The sequence below is a fragment of the Phalaenopsis equestris genome, unplaced genomic scaffold (assembly GCF_001263595.1).
Source record: "Phalaenopsis equestris unplaced genomic scaffold, ASM126359v1 Scaffold000163, whole genome shotgun sequence".
NCBI lineage: Eukaryota > Viridiplantae > Streptophyta > Magnoliopsida > Asparagales > Orchidaceae > Phalaenopsis > Phalaenopsis equestris.
In genome coordinates, this window is record NW_018164605.1 from 112962 (window position 1) to 133915 (window position 20954).

The 20954-nt window shown below is 33.8% G+C and overlaps 2 protein-coding genes across 2 annotated transcripts in view; both read right to left on the reverse strand.

Moving 5' to 3' along the window:
- LOC110022015 (pentatricopeptide repeat-containing protein At3g09650, chloroplastic) overlaps nt 1-1215 on the reverse strand; it is a 2339-nt gene extending 1124 nt beyond the window's left edge. Inside the window, exon 1 of the mRNA XM_020720780.1 lies at nt 4-1215. Coding sequence (XP_020576439.1) covers nt 4-1104 — 1101 coding nt within the window. The 5' untranslated portion in view covers nt 1105-1215. The remainder of the gene's footprint in view (nt 1-3) is intronic.
- Nucleotides 1216-10414: 9199 nt separating this feature from the next.
- Nucleotides 10415-20702, reverse strand: LOC110022020 (L-ascorbate peroxidase, cytosolic). The gene is made up of 10 exons (XM_020720786.1): nt 20605-20702; nt 20384-20529; nt 20123-20297; nt 19940-20005; nt 12766-12814; nt 12319-12404; nt 12153-12232; nt 11022-11124; nt 10722-10780; nt 10415-10625 (listed from the first exon to the last, which is right to left on the reverse strand). Exons 2-10 carry the CDS (start codon nt 20500-20502, stop codon nt 10610-10612), a joined length of 753 nt encoding a protein of 250 aa, XP_020576445.1. The 5' UTR covers nt 20503-20529; nt 20605-20702; the 3' UTR covers nt 10415-10609.
- Between the last annotated feature and the right edge of the window lie 252 nt (nt 20703-20954).

Genomic DNA, 20954 nt, shown 5'->3' on the forward strand with positions numbered 1-20954 from the left:
CGTGTAGATTCGCGTGTCTGGACTGTATGTCTTCGGGAGGAGAGGAGGTGCATCGTCGCCGGCGATGTCTGCGAGCTTGTTCAGAATCGAGCTTGTTTCTTCCTCCTTACTTCTGCTCGGGATCTCTGCGCGGAGAAGATGGCAAATGTCGAGTCTACCTTCGCGCAGCGATTGGACGAGTTTCTCTGCGGTGCGCAAATCTCCGAGTCCTACAAAAGCGGCGACGAGGGAATGGAAGGTGGTTATGCAGGGCACGAGGTTGCTTCGAATTATTCGCTCCAGAACGAAGACCAGGAGATCTCCCCTCTCCGCTCTTGCGAAGAGCTTGATGAGGACATTGTAGGTGATGACGTCTGGTTTTGCTTCGTAAACGGGCATTTTATCGAGCAGCTGATCGACAAGCTCTGCATCGCCTAAATTGGAGGCTGCGTTGAGTGCCGCGTTGAAGGCCGCGGTGTCGGGGAGAGAATCGGCTGTAAGAGAGGGATCGGCGGCGGCGATGCGGCGGAGCACGAGGCGGAGGGCGTCGAAAGAGCAAACGGGATCGCCGGTGGAAGATAAAGCGCTGATTACGGCGGACCATGATTTGACATGGGGGAGGTAGCCGGAGCGGAGCATGGAGTGTATGATCGAAAGGGAGTAGGAGGCGGCGCCGGATTTAGCGGCGGCGACGGCGAGGAGGCCGAGAGAGTTGGAGTCGAGGCGGCGGAGAAGACGGGCGTCGCGGAGGCGACGGACGAGTGATTGAGCACGGGAGAGGGAGGTGGGGGAGCGCTGGTAGGCGAGTTGGGAAAGGAGACGGCTGAGGGATGTGGAGTCTGGGATGTGGGGGAAGCTGGAGTAGAGCTGATAGGCTTCTTCTGTCTTGCCCTGCCGGAGAAGGTCAAGGAGGATGGCGTCGTGGGAATGGGAGGAGGAGGAGGAGGATGAAGAGATGGCCGGAGATGATGAGGTTTGGGTTCCGATCTGGTGATAGAAGCGGCGTGGTGGTTTGTGAGAGGGCGGGAGGAGGAGCTGAGTAGGTTTGGTGGAGGAGGAGAAGAGGTGGAGAGGGGGGAGAGGGGCGTAGGAGGTCGCCGGAGATTGGGGAGAAGGGGGCAGCATAGCCGGAGGGGTGAAAACTGAAAAGGGACACGGAGGAAGATAGGAATATTCAGAAAATTAATATATCTTAATTATTTTTTAATAATTAATTGTTATTTAATAATATGAAAATAGTTCCATAATTTATAATTTTTTTTTTATTTCTTACCTCTTTGTATTCAAGTGTGAGAATTTTCAAATGCCTAATTTCTTTTTAAAAATATTGAAATTAGTTCAAATGTGTCTTAAATTGAATCGGAATCAAGTCATGGATCAAATTATATTCATACCTAAATTAGAACTTTGTCTCGATTAGATTCGGCTTGGGTTAAAATCAAATTTGAGTTAAACCTTAGAACCAAACCGAAATAGTTGAATGTTGTGCAACGCTTAATCTATTATCAATTGTTTCACTATTGTGCTTCTATCCGTTCTTTCCTTTCACAATTTTCTGTTCAAACTTAGGGTCTGTTTGGAGCATCTGCAGTTTATTAAAGAGTTGTTGTGAAATCACTGAAAAATAATATAATGTTCAAAAAGCTGTGGTGGTTATTATTATTATTTTTTTTTTGAAAAAATCAGACCGCAGGACCAATGGAAAAACGGAAATTTCAGCTGCACTTTTTTAAAAAAGTTGTCAAAACACAGTTTACACAAACAGACAAAACTATTGTGTGGCGCCGCACGACCACCTCAACTTCACCCCAAATGGACCCTTGGTTCCATTTACCATATACTTGTCATGGCTCATCTCCTTAGGCAACAAGAAACTCTCCTTTCTCTAAAGTCTCCATATACTTCTCATCCATCATCTATGCACTCAAATATTTTATAGAATAAGTTCTTGTTGGTTTGTTTCGAAGTACAAAGGAACCTATTTTGGCATATGGAATAAAAGAATAGAGTTAACTTCTTAGATGCACTACAAATTCTCTATTTTGTTTCGAAGTACAAAGTTCTTTCCTTTCATAATCTTCTGTTCAAACTTAAAGTCTGTTTGGACCATCTGCAGTTTATTAAAGAACAGCTGTGAAACCGCTGAAAAATAATATAATTTTCAAAAAATTGTGGTGGTTATTATGATTTTTTTTTTTTTGAAAAAATCAGACCGAAGCTGCCACCACATCTAGGCAAGACCAATGGAAAAACAGAGATTTCAGCTGCAGTTTTTTAAAAAAATTTGTCAAAAGAACCTATTTTGGCATATGGAATAAAAAAATAGAGTTAACTTCTTAGATTCACTACAAATTCTCTAATTTTACTACAAACTCTCTGATTTTACCATGAACTTTTTAGTACTGGGTGGGTTGAGCTTGGTGCAAATTGACCTTATTTGGATTTCGACTGGTCAAAATGAGCTCGAGTTTGGCATAAGCTTGATTTCTATTTACAATTTTGTAGCCAGTCCTACACATAAATGGGTCGGGCCGTCCCACGGGCCTGTAAGAAAAGTGATTTTTTTCTTGCAATTTCATCTTTATAGATTAAAATTTTTCACATTAATAAAATGTTAATTTATTTTTTGAAAAAAAATGAGTTGATCAATGATATTATATATAGGGGTGTAAACGAACCGAACATGAACAAACAAAGCTTGTGTTTGTGTTCGGTTCGTTTAAATTTTAGTTTGTTTGAAATAAGCTCGTGTTCGTTTCTTAATGAACGAGCCGAACACGAACCGGATATAAGAAGTTCGCGAACAACAAGCCAATTTGACATCCCTAATATTAATATATAAAAATAATATTATATATTAATTATATAACTTATATTATATAAATGTATAATATCTATATTAGTATATTACTAATATAGTACATTAATATATTATTATTATTAATTTATTAAATATTATAATTTATAAAATTTAATTTTTTAAAATATCATAAATTTTTTATATATAATTTTTTTAAATTATTTTATATTTTGAACAATAGCGATTTGAACACGAAAGAACACATCACTGTTCATATTTGGTTCGATTAACTAATTAAACAAAAAAAAAAAATTTGTTCACGTTTGTCTCGTTTACTTATCGAACGAATCAAACACGAACTCATTCACGAACCGAACATGAATTATTCGCTAACAACTAGCTTTTTGATAGCCGGTGTTAAGAATGGATTCACACACCCACGAGAAGCTTGAGATGGATTCACAGTCTGGCTTAAGATGAGTTCAAGATAAATGATGAACTCGCTTATTAGATCTAAGAAGAACTCACTATGAGTATGATGCAGATACTTGTCAAGATTTGGGTGAACTAGCTTCGGACCCACGGAGACTCAAGCTCCAAGAGTAAGGAGAACTTGCCAAACTGACTTGGCTAACACAGTTGCCCTAGCTTAGTGATCAGACAGTCGAGTACTAGTCTTTTTAGGTTAAATACCTTTTGTTCTTTTATAGTGACTAAACAATGGGCCTTGTTTTGAACTTTTTATGTTCATAGTATATTCTGTAGCCCTTTTCATAGTGCTCAAGCACCAATCATTCTCTATAAATATAAAGATTATTGGGGGTGGCCTTGTTATGCATTCTCGTGTCCTGTACTCGGACTATGGCATAACCTATGGGTAGATAAATTAGATCCAATCCATATACTAATGGTGTGATTCATCCTTTAGCTAAGTCATGTGCATTATTATAGTTCATAAATACTTAATAATTAGAAAAAAAATATATAAAAAAAATCACTGAAACCATTTTATATTTTTAAAATCCTCAAAATCACTTAATTTTATGTAGTATTTTCCTATTTTAGTTGGATTACATCGCGGAGCGGCTTTAATCCCTATGTTTTGGCTTGAGTTATGAATGCTCTTGCTGGACATTTACAGAAGGATGTACCTTGGTATATGCTTTTCATTGATGATATCATTCTTGTGGATAAGACTGGGGAAAGTGTTAAGTAAAAACTTGAATTATGGAGATCTGCATTGGAGTCTAAAGACATTCGTTTGGGTGGATCTAAAGTTATATGCATGGAATGTAATTTTAGTACTAGTAGTTCTAGTGGCAGAGTTGTAACTGTTACTAGTAGCTCTAGTGACAGAATTGTAACTATTGGAGATCAAATCATTAAAAGGTATGAATGTTGTTTTAGATATCTTGGGACTATTTTTCAAAGTGATGCTGAGGATGTTATTAGTAGAATTAAATATAAATAAAATATAAAGTATAAAACAAAAGTGATACCAAAGGGCTCCTAAGTACACGTTTGGGATCATTTTTTTTTGTTTTCAAATTTTTATTATTTTTTATTTGTTTATGTTTATATTTGACTTAAAATATGTTTGGTTGTGGTAATTATTTTTGAAAATGCCTAAAATATATTTTAGGTATTTTAAGTGTTTTTAAATCATGGTATTTTGTCTTTAAAAATAAAACATAAAAATATATTGAAAATATACAAACAAAACATGTTTACAAAAAATAAAAGTGGAAATGAAAACACAGCGTTTTTTTTTTTTTTTTTTTTTTGAAAAAGAATTGCTGGAGGCTATTATACGAGCCGCCAGACACCCTCATGTGTCTAACTATTTAAGAACCGTACTCACTATCGACAAACTGGTCAGAGTATGATTCAAACCCGTGACCTGAGAGGACTTGCAATCTTTAAAGAGATTGCTCTACCAACAGGTCACGGCTGGCGGCACACATGCGTGTGCATAGATATGTATACCAATGCATATATTTTTTTCGCACATGATTTGAGTTGTCCTATTTTACTATTTTAGCGGCAATATTATAAGTCATATTTTCTTATATCTAAAGAAAGTAATTATTATCACCTCCCATATCAAGCTAAGGTGATATGGTTTTAAACCCCTTTGGTGGGCTCAATTTAGATTTTTCTACTAGGTAGGATTACATGACCAAATGAGTGAAGCATCTCAGCCTCATTTAGCGAAGGTGTATAAGACCTATGAATATTTTCTGTTTTGAAATACAATTAGGTTGATGGTTGCTTTTTCTACTAGGTAGGATTACATGACCAAATGAGTCAAGCATCTCAGCTTCATTTAGTGAAGGTGTATAAGACCTATGAATATTTTTTGTTTTGAAATACAATTAGGTTGATGGTTGCATCCTATCGATACATTAGTTCTCATATAGAACTTTGTTTGAGATAAACATTCTCAATTGTGATGCCATTATTGATGTAGAATTACAAGTTCTATATTTTAAAAACAAATTCAACTTATAACTAAAAGAGCTATATCTAGAAAATGCAAATGAACTCCACAAGGGCTAGCTACTTCTAAGAATCCTGAGTTTTTCAAGGTTAGGTGCTCCTAGTTCATCACACATCTCTTAAAAGGATTTCATATGCATCTAGTATCATTTTAACATAGATTTGAAACATGTTACCAATTGTTGTAAAAACAACATTATATAAAACCCTAATTCTCTTCTCTTATGTTACCATCCAAGAAGTTTTAAGGTCTAGATGTTGATTATTTGTTGGTACCTCTATTAGCCACTTCCCACCAAAAATATATGTTAAAAGGTCTAATGGCAAGGTAAATCAAAACTCACAAGCGCAAAATATTACAAATGTTGTTGGATTTAGGTAACTTTATAATTTAAAATTGTTTAACATATCTATCTATCACCTCCCTACAAAATTAAATAAAATATAAAAAAATAAATAGTACTTATGTTCATTGGCAGACATACACTAAATGCAATAAGTTGACTTGCTATATATTCAACAGACACCAATGAAACAATGGTTTATCATACACATCACGAACATTGAATTTTTTATGCATATGACATGTTATCTCACTTATACATAAAATTTATATTTAACTTATTAAAAGTTAAAATAATGATAATTTTGGTGTGATATGAAAAATTTTTGTAGTATAAAAATAAAAGAAATCAAAATTTAGGTATTAGACATATAAATATATAAGAATTGGTCAGTATGTAATGCTTCAAAAAATTAATATGAAAATTTGTGAGTTTAATGCATAACTTAATTAATGCATAACTTAATTTGTTATAATTATTTAATCAAATTGCTAAATAAATTTAAACTAAGGTACTATTAAACATTTAGGTTTAGTCCCACCCTCTTAAAATTACATTTGTATCCCCAAAAAAGCTAAAGAATATGAAGGTCGGCAACTACTCTCTAAGAATATGTCATAGTTTGCTAAATAAGGCCATATGTTTAATGCCAAAATTGATAAAAACATAGAAGCATTTGGGATCTTTTATTTTTTTATTTTTTATTTTTTATATTTTGGGTTGGTGGAGCCTGCATTAGGGGTGTGAACGAGCCGAACGCGAGCGAGCACAGGCTCAGCTTGTGTTCGGCTCGTTTATATTTCAAGCTCAAAAAGTGTGTTGTGTTCGACTAATTTGCTTAGCGAGTCAAACACGAGTCGTTCACAAACAAAGAGTCATTTTGACAACCCTAATCACGTAGCCATAAGATGTTAATGATTGGGACAAATTATAAAACATCATTTGAATCTAATTTAATATTTTTTATTCTATTTTCTTCATTAATAGTTTTAATTGATTATAAATCTTTGTAGCGTTGTAGTCAATTAAATTTAAAAAAAATACTACCCATCAAAGTTATATATATAATTGGTTAGTAGGATTTCGAGCCAAAATGAGTCGAACACGAGCGAACAGGGGGAGATCTCGTTAGGTTTGTGTTCGGCTCGTTTATATTTCAAGCTCAAAAAGTGTGTTGTGTTCGACTAATTTGCTTAGCGAGTCAAACACGAGTCGTTCACAAACAAAGAGTCATTTTGACAACCCTAATCACGTAGCCATAAGATGTTAATGATTGGGACAAATTATAAAACATCATTTGAATCTAATTTAATATTTTTTATTCTATTTTCTTCATTAATAGTTTTAATTGATTATAAATCTTTGTAGCGTTGTAGTCAATTAAATTTAAAAAAAATACTACCCATCAAAGTTATATATATAATTGGTTAGTAGGATTTCGAGCCAAAATGAGTCGAACACGAGCGAACAAATATTGGTTTGTGTTCGGCTCGTTAACTTAGCGAACGAGCTAAACACAAGCTTCTTAATCAGCCAAACAACGAGCCGTTTTGACGACCCTAGTTGGCATATGTGTGTGTGTGTGTGTGTGTGTGTGTGTGAAAAATTCAAATGTTTAAAATTTTGCATGATTCGTTTTTTCGGAATTTAAATTTTAGTGACCATTTTTGAATTTTAGTTGTAATCAATTTGAAGCTGACCAATTTGCAAGTCGATTCATTCGAACCGACCGAACTTAGGTACCTCTCCCCTATAAAAATAATGAAAAGCTTAAAACATCGACCATGGAGAAAACATTTCGTCCAGACACCGCACGTCCGAACCGCGAACCACCGGGCGCCATATCCCCATATATCTCATCGACAGGCGACGTGACGGTCAGAAGTTGATCGTCCGGAAGGAATATTCTTTCCCACGAATGAGACATTAAAAATCATGCTCCAAACAGAAAAATTTGCGTGCGATAGACGTACGCAGCGCTGCGTGCGCTATTGGGTGATATCGAGAGTACAAAGGAGTTACATCCGTGGTATAAACCCTTGTAACCTCTTTGTAACCTTCTGTAACCTACGCGTACCCTCTTAATATATGATAACAGAAGCGCGAAACTTATTTTAGGGTACATGTATGTTACAGAAGATTACAGGGAGGTTACAAGGGGGTTATACCGCGGATGTAACCCCCTTGTACCCTCGATATAACCCCCATATCGCACATAGCGCTGCGTACGTCTTTCGCACGCAATTTTTTTCCGCTCCGAACACACCAACACTCGTAAAAGGACAACGACCGTACATGAATCACGGAAATAGCATCCGAGGTGAAATAAATTTGACCGTTATAAATACTTTAAAGGACAAGAAAATTTTATTTCAAATTTATTTAGAAAAGGTTCTCCACTTAAATATTTATAAATATAAGGTAGGTGCACCGTCAAATGCATATATTAAATATACGTTGAATATGCCAAAGCATGAAAGATGACATGAAATTACGTTAGGTGGTAGATATGTAAATTTTTCATACATAATTTTATAACACCAATGTGTTATAAAGTGTCAACATAAGGGTTTAGGTGGTAGATATGTAAATTTTAAGGAATTATGTGGCATGCACGAGGAATATTACTCAATGCTTCGGTGAACAAAAGAAGACAAATTAACATGGTTCGACTATAAATAAATAGGGAGCTCGGCAGGGTTGATTATTAGAGTCGGTTCAATGTGTGGAAGAGTCCTTGAAGCTCAGGAGGGATAGCGCTACATCGACGAGATGATATTGATGGAGAAAATACTACGTCGTCATTTAAATGACGGTGTGGATTGTATCTCGCAGTTGCGCACACGGCATCATGCAATCCAAACTGTTGATTGTATGTGCCTACGTGTCGGTTGTCCATACATAATATTTTCTCGTGATTAATGAGATTCTCTTATGTTACGCTATCTATCCTGAGTTTTATGGGTTCTTCGTGCTCTCTCTCTCCCTCCCTAAAATCTTTAGAGGTAAAAACAAGTTATTTTTCATCCATGTGCAAATTGTTTATTTTTTTTATAACTATTTGTTTTTTTTACATAATGTTAGAGTATGTCATATTTTTTTTAGTGACATATATATACATACGACTCAAATCCAATGTTTTTATATGTCTAACACCTAAACTATGCTTTTTATATTTAAGTTTTGCGCGTTCACTAGTGGGTAAAGGAGGTTGGTTGTAATGAAAGGCGTGGTTAAAAATGTTCTATTTAAAGTTTGAATTGTTAAAATGTTATATTTGATGTTTAGGGTGGTTGATTAAAATATACCTTCAAACACACGCGCGCGCGCGCGCACACACACAATGTTGATTAATGAGTTTAAAGAACACAAATAAGAATGGCAACATGAAATAGAGATATTCTATAGAGAATTGATTAACATAATTTGAATTTAATGGAATAGATAAATACTACAAGTGAAGACATATCTAACACATTGACATTGGACTTATGTGTGCCACTTGAAGTATCCATAGCTAGTGACTTTATGGTAGAATGCAATAAGGTGCATCTTATTGATGGCAAAACTAATGAATGTTATGAGAGTTGGAATTTGGACTACATGGAAGGCTAACAATCTTAGGCATATTCCTAGCTTTTGAAGAAATGATATTGATTACAATAACATGATGGGAAATGTTACTTGTTCAATGTTTATACTAATAATTAGAGGGCAACCAAGGGCATTGTATTAAAACCATATGGAAGCAAGGATTATATAATGTGCACAATGACATCAAAATACAAAAAAGAGTTGGCACAAATGTGGTAAAATTACTATTGCATCATTTTTTTTTGTCCAAATGGAAGCTTTCGAAGGGAAAAAGAGATTGTGGGTGAAGCAAAATTAGTGATAAAAGCTAATAACTTTATCAAATATGAATGAAGAACCATAACCCCAACCTTAATGCTCCGATCGCTTACTTCATTTTCCTCAAAATCTAAAATAAGTGTTTGGCTAATCCATGAACCAAAAGTGAAGTTGGAGCTACAAAAGGCTAAGGAATGAAATTGCCACATTAGCAAAGACCATGCAAAAGCTCAAGACAAGCTTATCCATTAGACTAATGAGTGATGATTATTTATAGTAGTCTTGTCATTTTGCCTATCATACATGAATATAGGATTAATTTTCATAATGAAATCAACCTACCATGTATTAAATAAAAATAATGACATTTTAAAGGGGCATCTACATGCATACCACTCAACTATTATATATTTATGTATCTAACACCTAAATGTTACTCTTTACATTTACACCGCCCAAATCTTTCATATATGATCTCAGATAAAAAAAAATCAGTACTTTAACTTAAAAAAAGTCAAATACTGCCCATATATATATATATATATCATAGGAACAAGGAACCTATAAATAGAACATTTCATCATAGATTTACTTCTAAATCAATCACCCAAAAAGATACTTCGCACTCCTCACAATGGGACAATTTACTTGGAAAACTTACACCCAATTCATATGTATTTATATATCTAACATTCAAACTATGTTTTTTTAAATTTATACCCCCCAAAAATTTCATATCACATCAAAAATATCAATTCGAAAAAGTGAAATACAACTTTTCATGCATATTTACAAATTGAAGTTGAGATGCAAATAAATAAGAATTGAGTGGTATGTATGTAAATTTTCCAAACTCATAACATAAAAATCAGCCAAAGTAACAAAAGATAAGTGTTATTTAAATAGGTTATACAAAAATATATCAAAATATAGCCAACAATTGATCCAAATGCAATATAATTCAACAGCAGCAAACAAAAATTTTCCAACCCATGAACTGACCAGACCAATTGAACAAAGTATTTCATTATATATATCTAAAGAGGATTATTCGCTTCAAAGTTCAAAAGCAGGAGATAGATTCCACAGTTACAAACTGAGCAAAATGTGTTCAAATTCCCAAGGCCAGTTATTTCTATGCATCAGCAAATCTGAATCCAACAGCATTAAAAAAATAATAATAGCTGAGGTAAATATTTAAATTTATAAACTAAATAATTCAATTAGATTTCATTGTTTATACGTACCCGAGTTCAGAGAGCTTCTGATGAGCTTCGGCATAGTCAGCGAAGAATGCATCTTCATCCTGGCCGCAAGTAAAATTTAGTGTTTGCACATTTCAGTTATAAGAAGTTGATAATAGTGAATGTTTTTTTTATGTGATGTTAGAACATTTGAGTGCTATGTATCTAAATATGAAAATTTGGGAGTTAGATATGCAAATACATAGGAATTATTGGGGTATATAAGTAAATGGCATGAAGGAATTGCAGAATTACAAGATGAAAAACAAAAATTGTGTGGGGGGGGGGGGGGGGGGAACATACAGCAGCATATTTTTCTACAAGTGGGCGGAAGGCTTGATCAGAGAGAAGAGCCTTGTCAGATGGAAGCTGCAGAAGGCCTTCCTTCTCGCCACTTAAGAGCTCCCTAGCAGAAGAATACAAAATGAAATCAGATATAACATTGGTGGAAAGAAGAGTTTAGCAGATTATGTAAATATTATTTCTAATCATAATCATTAATTTATATGTGTGTGTGTGTGTGTGTGTGTGTGTGTGTGTGTCTAGCATGAATCAAAACAGGTTTAACAGCTGGTTACAATGGGTTTTGATCCACTTTCCCTAGAAATTCATTTTATTAGTTGAATCAAACCGGTTTGAGGATCCGTTCAAGATCAGATCGGTTGGACAGCTACAGTTGGTATGGTTTTCACAATAGTGAAAAAGATTCAAAATAATTGGGGAAATTACATACAGATCACGCAAAACTTGCTAACGACAAATCAACCACCCACCCTGTTTCATCCATTTTTCAAATTCTCATTCAAATATCAAAATTCATGGTAAAACCCCAACCCATAATTTTCATTTCCATCAATTCTCAACATCGATTCTGTAGTTCAAAAAAATCACCGGGGTGCTTAAGTTGTAAATATCGATGTTTTGGGTGGTTTGTATGTAATTAGTGCTAAATAAACATGGTAAAACCCCAACCCATAATTTTCATTTCCATTAATTCTCAACATCGATTCTGTAGTTCAAAAAAAATCACCGGGGTGCTTAAGTTGTAAATATCAATGTTTTGGGTGGTTTGTATGTAATTAGCGCTAAATAATTTCAAGCATCTTTAATCTATTTTTTGTTGGCATCATAATTACAGGACTTGATTCATATCATTTTTTAAATTTTTTTTTTTTGTATTGGTTATTGTTTTTATTTTTTAAAACATAGTATATTTTGTGCAATTTTATAAGTTATTATTTAAAAAAAAGGACTAAATTAACTTTTTTAAAATGCTAAACATTTAAATTTTAAGTTTTTTTAAATAATTAAATATGTTATGATATATCAAACATAGTTTATTTCAAGTAAAAAATAAATCAAAATAAAAAAATCAAAAGTGATCCTGAACTGCTCCTTAGGAAAAAAAAAAAAAAAATGAACTTAGGGACTTACTTAAAGTAGGAATTATCAAAGATGAGAGGATTTGGAGTCCAAGGACCCTCAAATCCTGACCGTTCTTTATGGCACCTTCCCTATCATGATGATAATTAAAAATTAATAGAGCTGATTATAATAGTTCTATAGAGAAGTAAATGAGATGTCGGGCAGTGAAGCATACAAGCGTATGGCCACCAGAAAGAGCAACAATGTCTCGATCACTAAGCCCCATTTGTTTGACAAAAACATCCCTCAGGTGGTCAGATCCTGGTGATAAAAAAAAAGGAGGAATGAAACCAAATAAATAAATGGACAATTAAATACATACCACAAAATTCCCTAGCACCTAAAGTTTGATATTTAAATTTATAATACTCTGGTATCATATGCTTAATTTTTACAAAGTTAGTAGTAGAGGGAGAAAATATGATGTGATATCAAGGATTAGAGCGTTATGTATGTAAATTTATAAGAATTGTGTGGTATGTATGCAAATGTCGCTAAATAAAAATACTTCAGGAAATTTTCATCTGAAAAAATCAAATTCACAGATTCAATATCTGAGAATGAGAAAACCTTAATAATAGAAGTAAAAAATTAATAAATCAAAATAGAAAAAAAAGAACACCTTTGGTAGCATCAGGGAGGCGACCTTCGACTGGAATCTGAGGATTGTCCTGTAAGAGTATTTACATGCAATGTGTCAAGAAGAAAGGTTAAAGAAGGAGAAGACAATAGAATGCTTGACATATAATGCATCTAATCTGTAAAAAGCCTTCAAACCAAATCACTGAAATTGAAGTACAGAAATTTTTTTACAAATTCGGTTTGAAGTTTTGGTCACTATTTAGATTTTTCCATTCAATTTGGTTTCAGAGTCGGTCACAAGAAAGTTTCATTTTCAGTTGTTTGAATATTTTTGGTAATTTCATTATTTACTATTGGTTTTTTTTATCAAAATTTCAATGGTTTGATTTTGGCAGCGTAAATAACAACTGTTCGGTAGTTCAAAAATATCACTCGGATGCTAGATTCTGCAAATAGTAATGTTTCAGGAGCAAAGTTTGTAATTATCCCTAAAAAAAATTTATTTCAGTACCTTGAAGTTGATTCTAGAGGAAGAAAAGCTAACAATTGGTGGTAATCATTCAAACTGCTCACTTCAATAGACTGGCATAAGAGGAGCATATTTGTACAACAGGAAGCATCAATACATCAAGAAAGAGCGCAAGATCAAGTATAGAAGATCCAATTTCTCGATTGCCAACGATCATAATTCTCATATCACAATGTTGAGAACCATAGTGGAACCAGAAAATGGCTGGGGGAAGCACTCCTCACTCGTACATTTTACTATATCCTTTGATATCATATAATAAGAGAAAAAAATTGCCCTCATAAAGTTAAATACTTAATAATAATTTAGTATAAATTAATTATATATTTGATTTAATAATCATATTTATAATAGTCTTAAAAATTTTAAAGACTGAAATTTTTTTTTAAAATACTCGTCATATTTTCATTTCACTACCTTTCAATTGAAGTTTTGGTTTTGCCTGGTTGAGAACAAAAAATTACATATTTATAAGCTGTGATCAAATCATAATTGAATATCAGAGGAGGGCAATCCAGTACCTAAAAGCTAGGGCTGTTACCAAGCGAACAAATAGGAATAAGGTGGTTACCTAAGTTTTTATCTTGCAGGCCAACCCTTGGTTTAAATTAACCTGTATTTGATTTTTTATTTGAATAAGATAGTTTTTGAATTCACCAGAATGAAGGATAAATTTGAATGCATGTCATGATTTGTCGATATAAATAAGACATTTTTCTTTTTCATGAAATAAATTGAATGAAAATTCTTGCAAATAATCTTCCTCCTCCTCACCCTCTACCCATACTTTCTCCCAAATGCTTGCTATCATCACCTCCTGTACTAACCAACTAACCATCAACACGCCTTTCTAATGTAGTTGCTACCTTTCACTAAGTTAATGTCAAACAGCACTCAAGATACCTTCAATTAATTGACAAAAAACATCATTTAGGAACCAATAGAATAAAATTTCTTGAACTATTTTGAACCGCTACTTTCTTAATTATGAAATTAAGTCCTCCAAATTAAGGAGTAGGTTGAGAACAAATTGGTTTTAGAGCACTCCTTTGTAATGTATGGTACAAAAACAGAGAAAATAACAAGGAGCTAGAGAGTTCTCATTTTAGAAGCACTCCAGATGATGAAAAGAAGCAAATTGATGCACAAAAAAAGGGGGGGAAAACGTGCAAAAAATGGGTCATTGTTTAGCCAGGTCATCAAATAATATCAACACATAACAAACCGCATTGGAAAGCATTTGTGGCTCGGTATCCTTGTGTCCTTAGTTGTTAAAACATAACTATCTCTGCAAACCACAACATATACTTTTATACTAAAAGCTATATATACAGCAAGCCTAACTGTTTCAATATTGAGATCTATTAATACAGTCAGCTTATATCATGCTCTCTCTCTCTCTCTCTCTCTCTCTCTCTCTGTGTGTGGGTATCTATCCTTACTCATACTATGTTCTACTTATAATTCAGAATATCTACAGTTGTAACAACATCTCTCTTCCGTACATCTTCCTCTCTACTCCCACTCTCTCATTCCATGGACAATTCATCTCAATCATACCATAGTAAAGAATCATTTCTCCACAAAATAGCACCATCTCCATCCCTTAAAATTTATCATGACCAATATCAAGTATTTAACAAACATAGCTCTCACAGCTGACAACTATCCTATATGGCGCACCTAAAACTCAAGATATTGATAACCAATGAATTTGACGGTTTCTTAGATGGTTCCTCTACCTGTCCTCCCCAATTCACCAAAAATTTCATTGCTCCCTCCTCTCCTAATCCAGATTATACTTGTGGAAACTCAAAGAACAAAATCTGTCAACAGCACTATTACCTCATGCTGTATCTCTAGATTCCAATGTTCCATTTGGAATACTCTGACCAAATATCAACAATCAACGAACCATTCCAAGGTGGTAGAACTCGAAAATGAACTACACCATGCCACAATGAAAAAAAACAAATTGGCCCAATAACTTACACAAATCAAATCTCTTATAGATTTAGCTAACAGCAGCAGGATTCAAGCTAGACAGCAAAGACAATGTTCTCAACATTCTCAATGATCCTTCACCTACTTATCCGTCATTCAAAACTGCAATCAGGAACATACTAGCGTCAATTCAACTTAATGATCTCTACTCACATCTCTCCACTGAAGAAATAAATCTTCAAGAAAAAACCATCAAACAGCAGCCATCCTCACCCATAATGTTGGTATGTTAAAGAAGTCACAGCTAGCAGAAAACCTATCATGTTATGACAAACACTCCCCTCAGTCCCATCGCCCTTTGAACAACAACAATGACAGAAATACTAGATGATTTGTCAAATATGCGGCAAAAACAATCACTTGGCACTTATTTGTTGGCATCATACCATTTCTCCTACACTCAGGCAACATCCAAGAACACATCAGCTCGTATTGCATTCCTTCCCAACTACAACTGATTAGCTCCTTCATACAGGTGCAACTTCACATCTCACCTCTGACTACTCACAACTTCAACAACCAACAGAATATCACGGTCCTGAAAAAATCGCCATTGGTGATGGAAATTCATTTACCATATCTCACAATTCGTGGCATTCTACCCACCCCAACACGTAGGTTCCTCCTATCATGAAAACTCAAGCGCCTTCCCTTTCACACAAACTTTTCTCAGTTCAAGATCTAACTCATGATCACAGTGGCGTAATTCACTTTTCTGATGATTTTCAAATGAAGGATCGGACATCAGACCAAGTGCTACTAAAAGAACAAAATCTAAGTGGCATTTATTCAATATCATACACTCAGGCTCTACATTTCACTACCGCTCCAATCAAACTTATGGCATCAAGAATGGGGACCTCCAAACACTACAATTGTCACAACTATCTCCAAGTGAAACCCATCTCTTAATATTTCAGAGTCTATTTCTTCATACAACTCTTATAAGGCTTCCAAGCCACAATTACCTTTTTCCTACTTCAGAAAATATATATAAAAGTTGTTTGTCTTAGGGTGTGTTTAGAGCAGCTTGTGCGTTTGAGGATAGACAGCTCATCCTGAAACACAGTCTGCGGGTCGACCGCAGGGTTTGACAGGCGACATGCGTTTAGTGTAAAAATGGAACCGCATTTTCGGATAAGCGAGCAAAACGTGTAATCCAAATGGTACTGCGTGTTTTCAAAAACGCTCCCGCACTTATAAACTGCCCCAAACGGGCGCTTAGTTCGCTCTAATGTATGGGGCCACACCTCAACTACTTCGGCAGATCATAAATAATACAACTAACTCTTCCCTATGATCAATACATCAGAGACAATACACATTTATTCATTTTCATAAAAAGGTTGTCACTCAACTTCACAACAACAGTCAAATTTTACAAACCAACGGTAGAGGAGAATACACCTCCAATGAATTCAATGTCTATCTTCAATCTCATGGCATAATAGACAACCCAAGTTGCCGCTATACTCCCGAAAAAAATGGTATTATTGAACACAAGCATCGTCACCTCCTTGATACTACTCGCACATTCTTGCAAGATACACAACTCCCACACACCCTGTGGCTCTATGCTTTATCAACAACAACCCATATAGTATAAGCAGACTTATTACACCGAGCACCTCACTATGTGTATTTATTGGCTACTGCATAATGCTTAAAGGCTACTACTGTCTCAATCCCTCCACTAACTTTAAAAAAATATATATTATGATATTAATATATAATTGATCAAACTTCATTTAATAATAACACATTGTCTCTTAATTAGCTAATAGTTAAATAAAATAATCAATTAATAAATTCGTATAACATAAAAGCTAAAATCTATAAAAAGTAATCTAAGAAACTAACAAAATTAAATTAAAGAATTAATTAGTTTATCAGTTTAGAAGTCCTAAGTTATTGTTTGAAAAACTGATTTTCAAACTTCATATAACTGAAATTTTCCTCCAAGCTGTTACATCATATATTTTTAAATTATTTTATCTATTTAAAAAAATTAAAAAAAAAACCGAAAGAATCATATCTAATCGAGTAATCTAACTGTTTCCATTGGAAATTTAATTTTTTTATTGGTTGAATTACAGTTAAATGCTATGCTTGATAGAGATTCTTATTTAAAGAAAACTTATAAACATAACATACAACTCTTATGTATTAACAATATCAACACCTATACATTCATATTTACATTTATATCATCTCGCTGTGATAAATTTATGACTGAAAAGGCTAATTTGATTTTAAAATAATTTTTGATAATAAATATTTTTATGAGATATTAAGGATAAGCATGTAAATATTGAAGTTGGGGTGTTAGATATGTAAATACATAAGAGTTGAATGCTATTTTTTAATAAAATAATATTGAAGTTGGGGTGTTAGATATGTAAATACATAAAAGTTGAATGCTATTTTTTAATAAAATAATTTCTAATCAATTAATCCACAACTCATCAATTGGCAGCATATATTTGGCAGTTGGTTCAGGTGGGATGCAATTAATTTTTATCTGGTGTTTAGCATATATTTGGCTTTATTATTATTATTATTATTATTATTATTATTATTATTATTATATTTAGCTTATTTATAAATAATAGCAGACGGTTGTATTAGTTGACAGTTCGACAAAAATTGAAAGACTTATTTTATTATATATAAATTATGTTGTTATTTAGTTATCTATAAATAGATAATAATAACCAAAGCGCATAGTTGGAGATTTATGCCTCAACAACCATTTGTTTAATTTTTAAAAATTTATTCTGTGTGAAATATTAAAGTAGTTATCTATAAATAGATAATAATAACCAAAGCGCGTAGATTTATGCCTCAACAACCATTTGCTTAATTTTTAAAAATTTATTATGTGTGAAATATTAAAATAAAATCATTCTAAATGTCAAAATTCAATATGAAAAATCCATTCTTAAATTTAGACTTGATCAACATTTATTTATTTTTCATCATAATAGGGCTAACATTTGACACATCGTAGCCAACCCTTGCTTACTATTCACCACAACCAAGGTGAGCTGTAGTGCATCACTAAGGGGTGACAAACTAGCCTAGAATAGGTATTGACAACCAATACTTAAAAGAATTTGCATGCATATGGCTAAACATAATTGCTTCTTGAACTTGATATTGCCTACCTAATAATAGCTACAAAACAAAACCAGTATAAGTTTCATTGCAATGGTCACCACGAAGCCTCAATCCTTAATAGACAATCTAAGAAACATAAATTTCTAAGATCATAAAAAATTTTGTAACTCACTAACTTAAAATCATTCAAAATAATCTCAAAATAATGTTTTACCTTACAACAAGCACTACATAAAAAAGTTCTTAAGCTTTTCAACCTTCAAACTTCATACAATAAGTTCAAAAAATTCAGAACTTTCCCTTCAAAACCTAGCTTTCTTATGGCCTAGCTCATGCCCCTATCTCTCTGTTTATACAGGATAAGAATGAAAAAATAAGCAACTTTGGACAAAGAAAACTCCAATCACTTTATATAATTTGAGCGTTAATATGTCAGTAATAATACTAAATTATAAACTAACTTTATTAAATCTTATCATGATAGCCGATGAATCGGATGATGATATGTTCATATATGGTTTGATAGAATCCACTATCTTATGATGGGCAATAAACCTAGACATTCATAAATGGCATGTTCTTAGAACATGATACTCCATGAAATAAATGAATATAAATATTAACAGTATTAATGTGAGTATTTCACATGTAACCAATAGAACGCTTAGTCAATATAGTGCATATGATAACCAAGTATTTGGCATTTATATTACATTCGCTACAATTGCCTCATTTATTATTATATATAATGCACTAGCAAGTCTATGATCATGCCTTGGATTCATATGTCAAGAAAATATTAACATGTCATGTTAAGTCCCTTTATTAGTATTTAAGTTATACAACAGATTTATTTATCATGCTAAAATCCATAGCTAAACAAACTAAAACTTTGTATTTTATAATAGATAATATGAAAAACAATGTTGTGCCTGAATGAGAATCAAAGTTTAAAGTTTTGCTCTATGTTTTAAAGTTAAGTTTTGGTGTATGTTGTGAATCATAATAACATCATGTAACGATTAAATTAAAGCTTAATACAGTATAAATGAATTGTGATATTTAAAAAATATGCAGCTAACTGAGTTAAATACTTTGGAATCTGAGGTGTGATTGAATTGTGTTGTTTTATTGGATCTATGTGAGTTTGAGTTGGGTTGCATATCTTTGTTTAAAAAGTTCATATGTTTTGTGTTCATCGCCAACCATATAGCAAAATTATAATTCTCTGTATTGCTTTTATGCTAGCATTTTATGGTTCAAAAAAAATAGTCACTTGTTTAATTGCATGTAGCTAAATTATAATTATATAATTGGTTACCATGTGTATGTGAATGATGTGCAACTTCATTAATAGATCACATGTGGTGAGAAAAACAGAATATCGCTTCACATTAAAAAAAATATCCAAATGAATTTTGGTATTATCATACTGTGATGAGGAGGATATGAGTGCCAACTTCATTAATTGTACCACGTAGCATGAAAGCTCAACAATTAAAAAAGAAAGATTTTGCTAAAAAAACTTCATTAAATAAATTGGACAAGAATCAGTATGTACCTTCCTACCAGGGTGAAAGGGAATTTCAGGCCCTCCAGTAACCTCAACAGCAACAACACCAGCCAACTAGAATCATTATCAAAACTTTAAAAGACTTTTAACCAACAGATCATCATAATTCAACGTTCCTAGCAAAGGAACATCACGTCAACAAAATCAATTTCCTTAATAAAAAAAAATAACCTGGTAAAAATCAGCATATGAGAGAATAGGAAACTGCTCCTTGATCGGCTCTAACAGCCTAACAGCAATATCCAGCCCGCTGTTGGCACCATGACTCAACTCCTCCTTGTGCCTCAACGTTCCAAATGGACCTCCAGTCTTGGTCTTCACATCGTAAGTCCCAGCCGAATGCCATCTGCACAGCATTTCCAAAACAAAAATTAAGAAAATAAATTAAAAAAAAACTCAGAAACTCTGTGAACTAAAAGATAGTCATCCTACGCCAAACGGAGCATGATCGGTGCGCAATTCTTCTCAGCAATGAGTCCACGGAGCTTCCTCCTGGCTTTTTCAAAAGCCTTCTTGTACTCTTCACTGACGGTGGGATACGACCTCGCCATTCTCGATCAAAATGATCAGCTACAACACTGCAGACCAAATATTTAGATCGATGTCTGCCGAAGCTAAAGAAATGGGCCACGGGACCTTCTAACAACTCTTACCTTACAGAGAGAAAAATCTAGCACCAACCTCCTGCTCAACAGCACGCGCAGACCACGCTCCTACTCCCGCCGTTCAAACACTTGCCTTATATATATATAGAGAGCAGGTTGCCCTAATTGATCTGTTGAAACTGAATTTAGATCGTTCGTACAGAGCACCAACGGTCGTGATTTTCGTGGATTGGACGGGTGGGATTAGGAGTTGGAGGCAATGTGCGGTGTGAGAAGGAATGGTTGAACCTGCTTGATTATGGAAAGATATTTTACTCATATGCCCTCCTTCTGTGGGTTGCAATTTGTTTTGTAATTAATGGTTGGAGCCGGTGAATTAATGAGGGTATAGTAGTCCA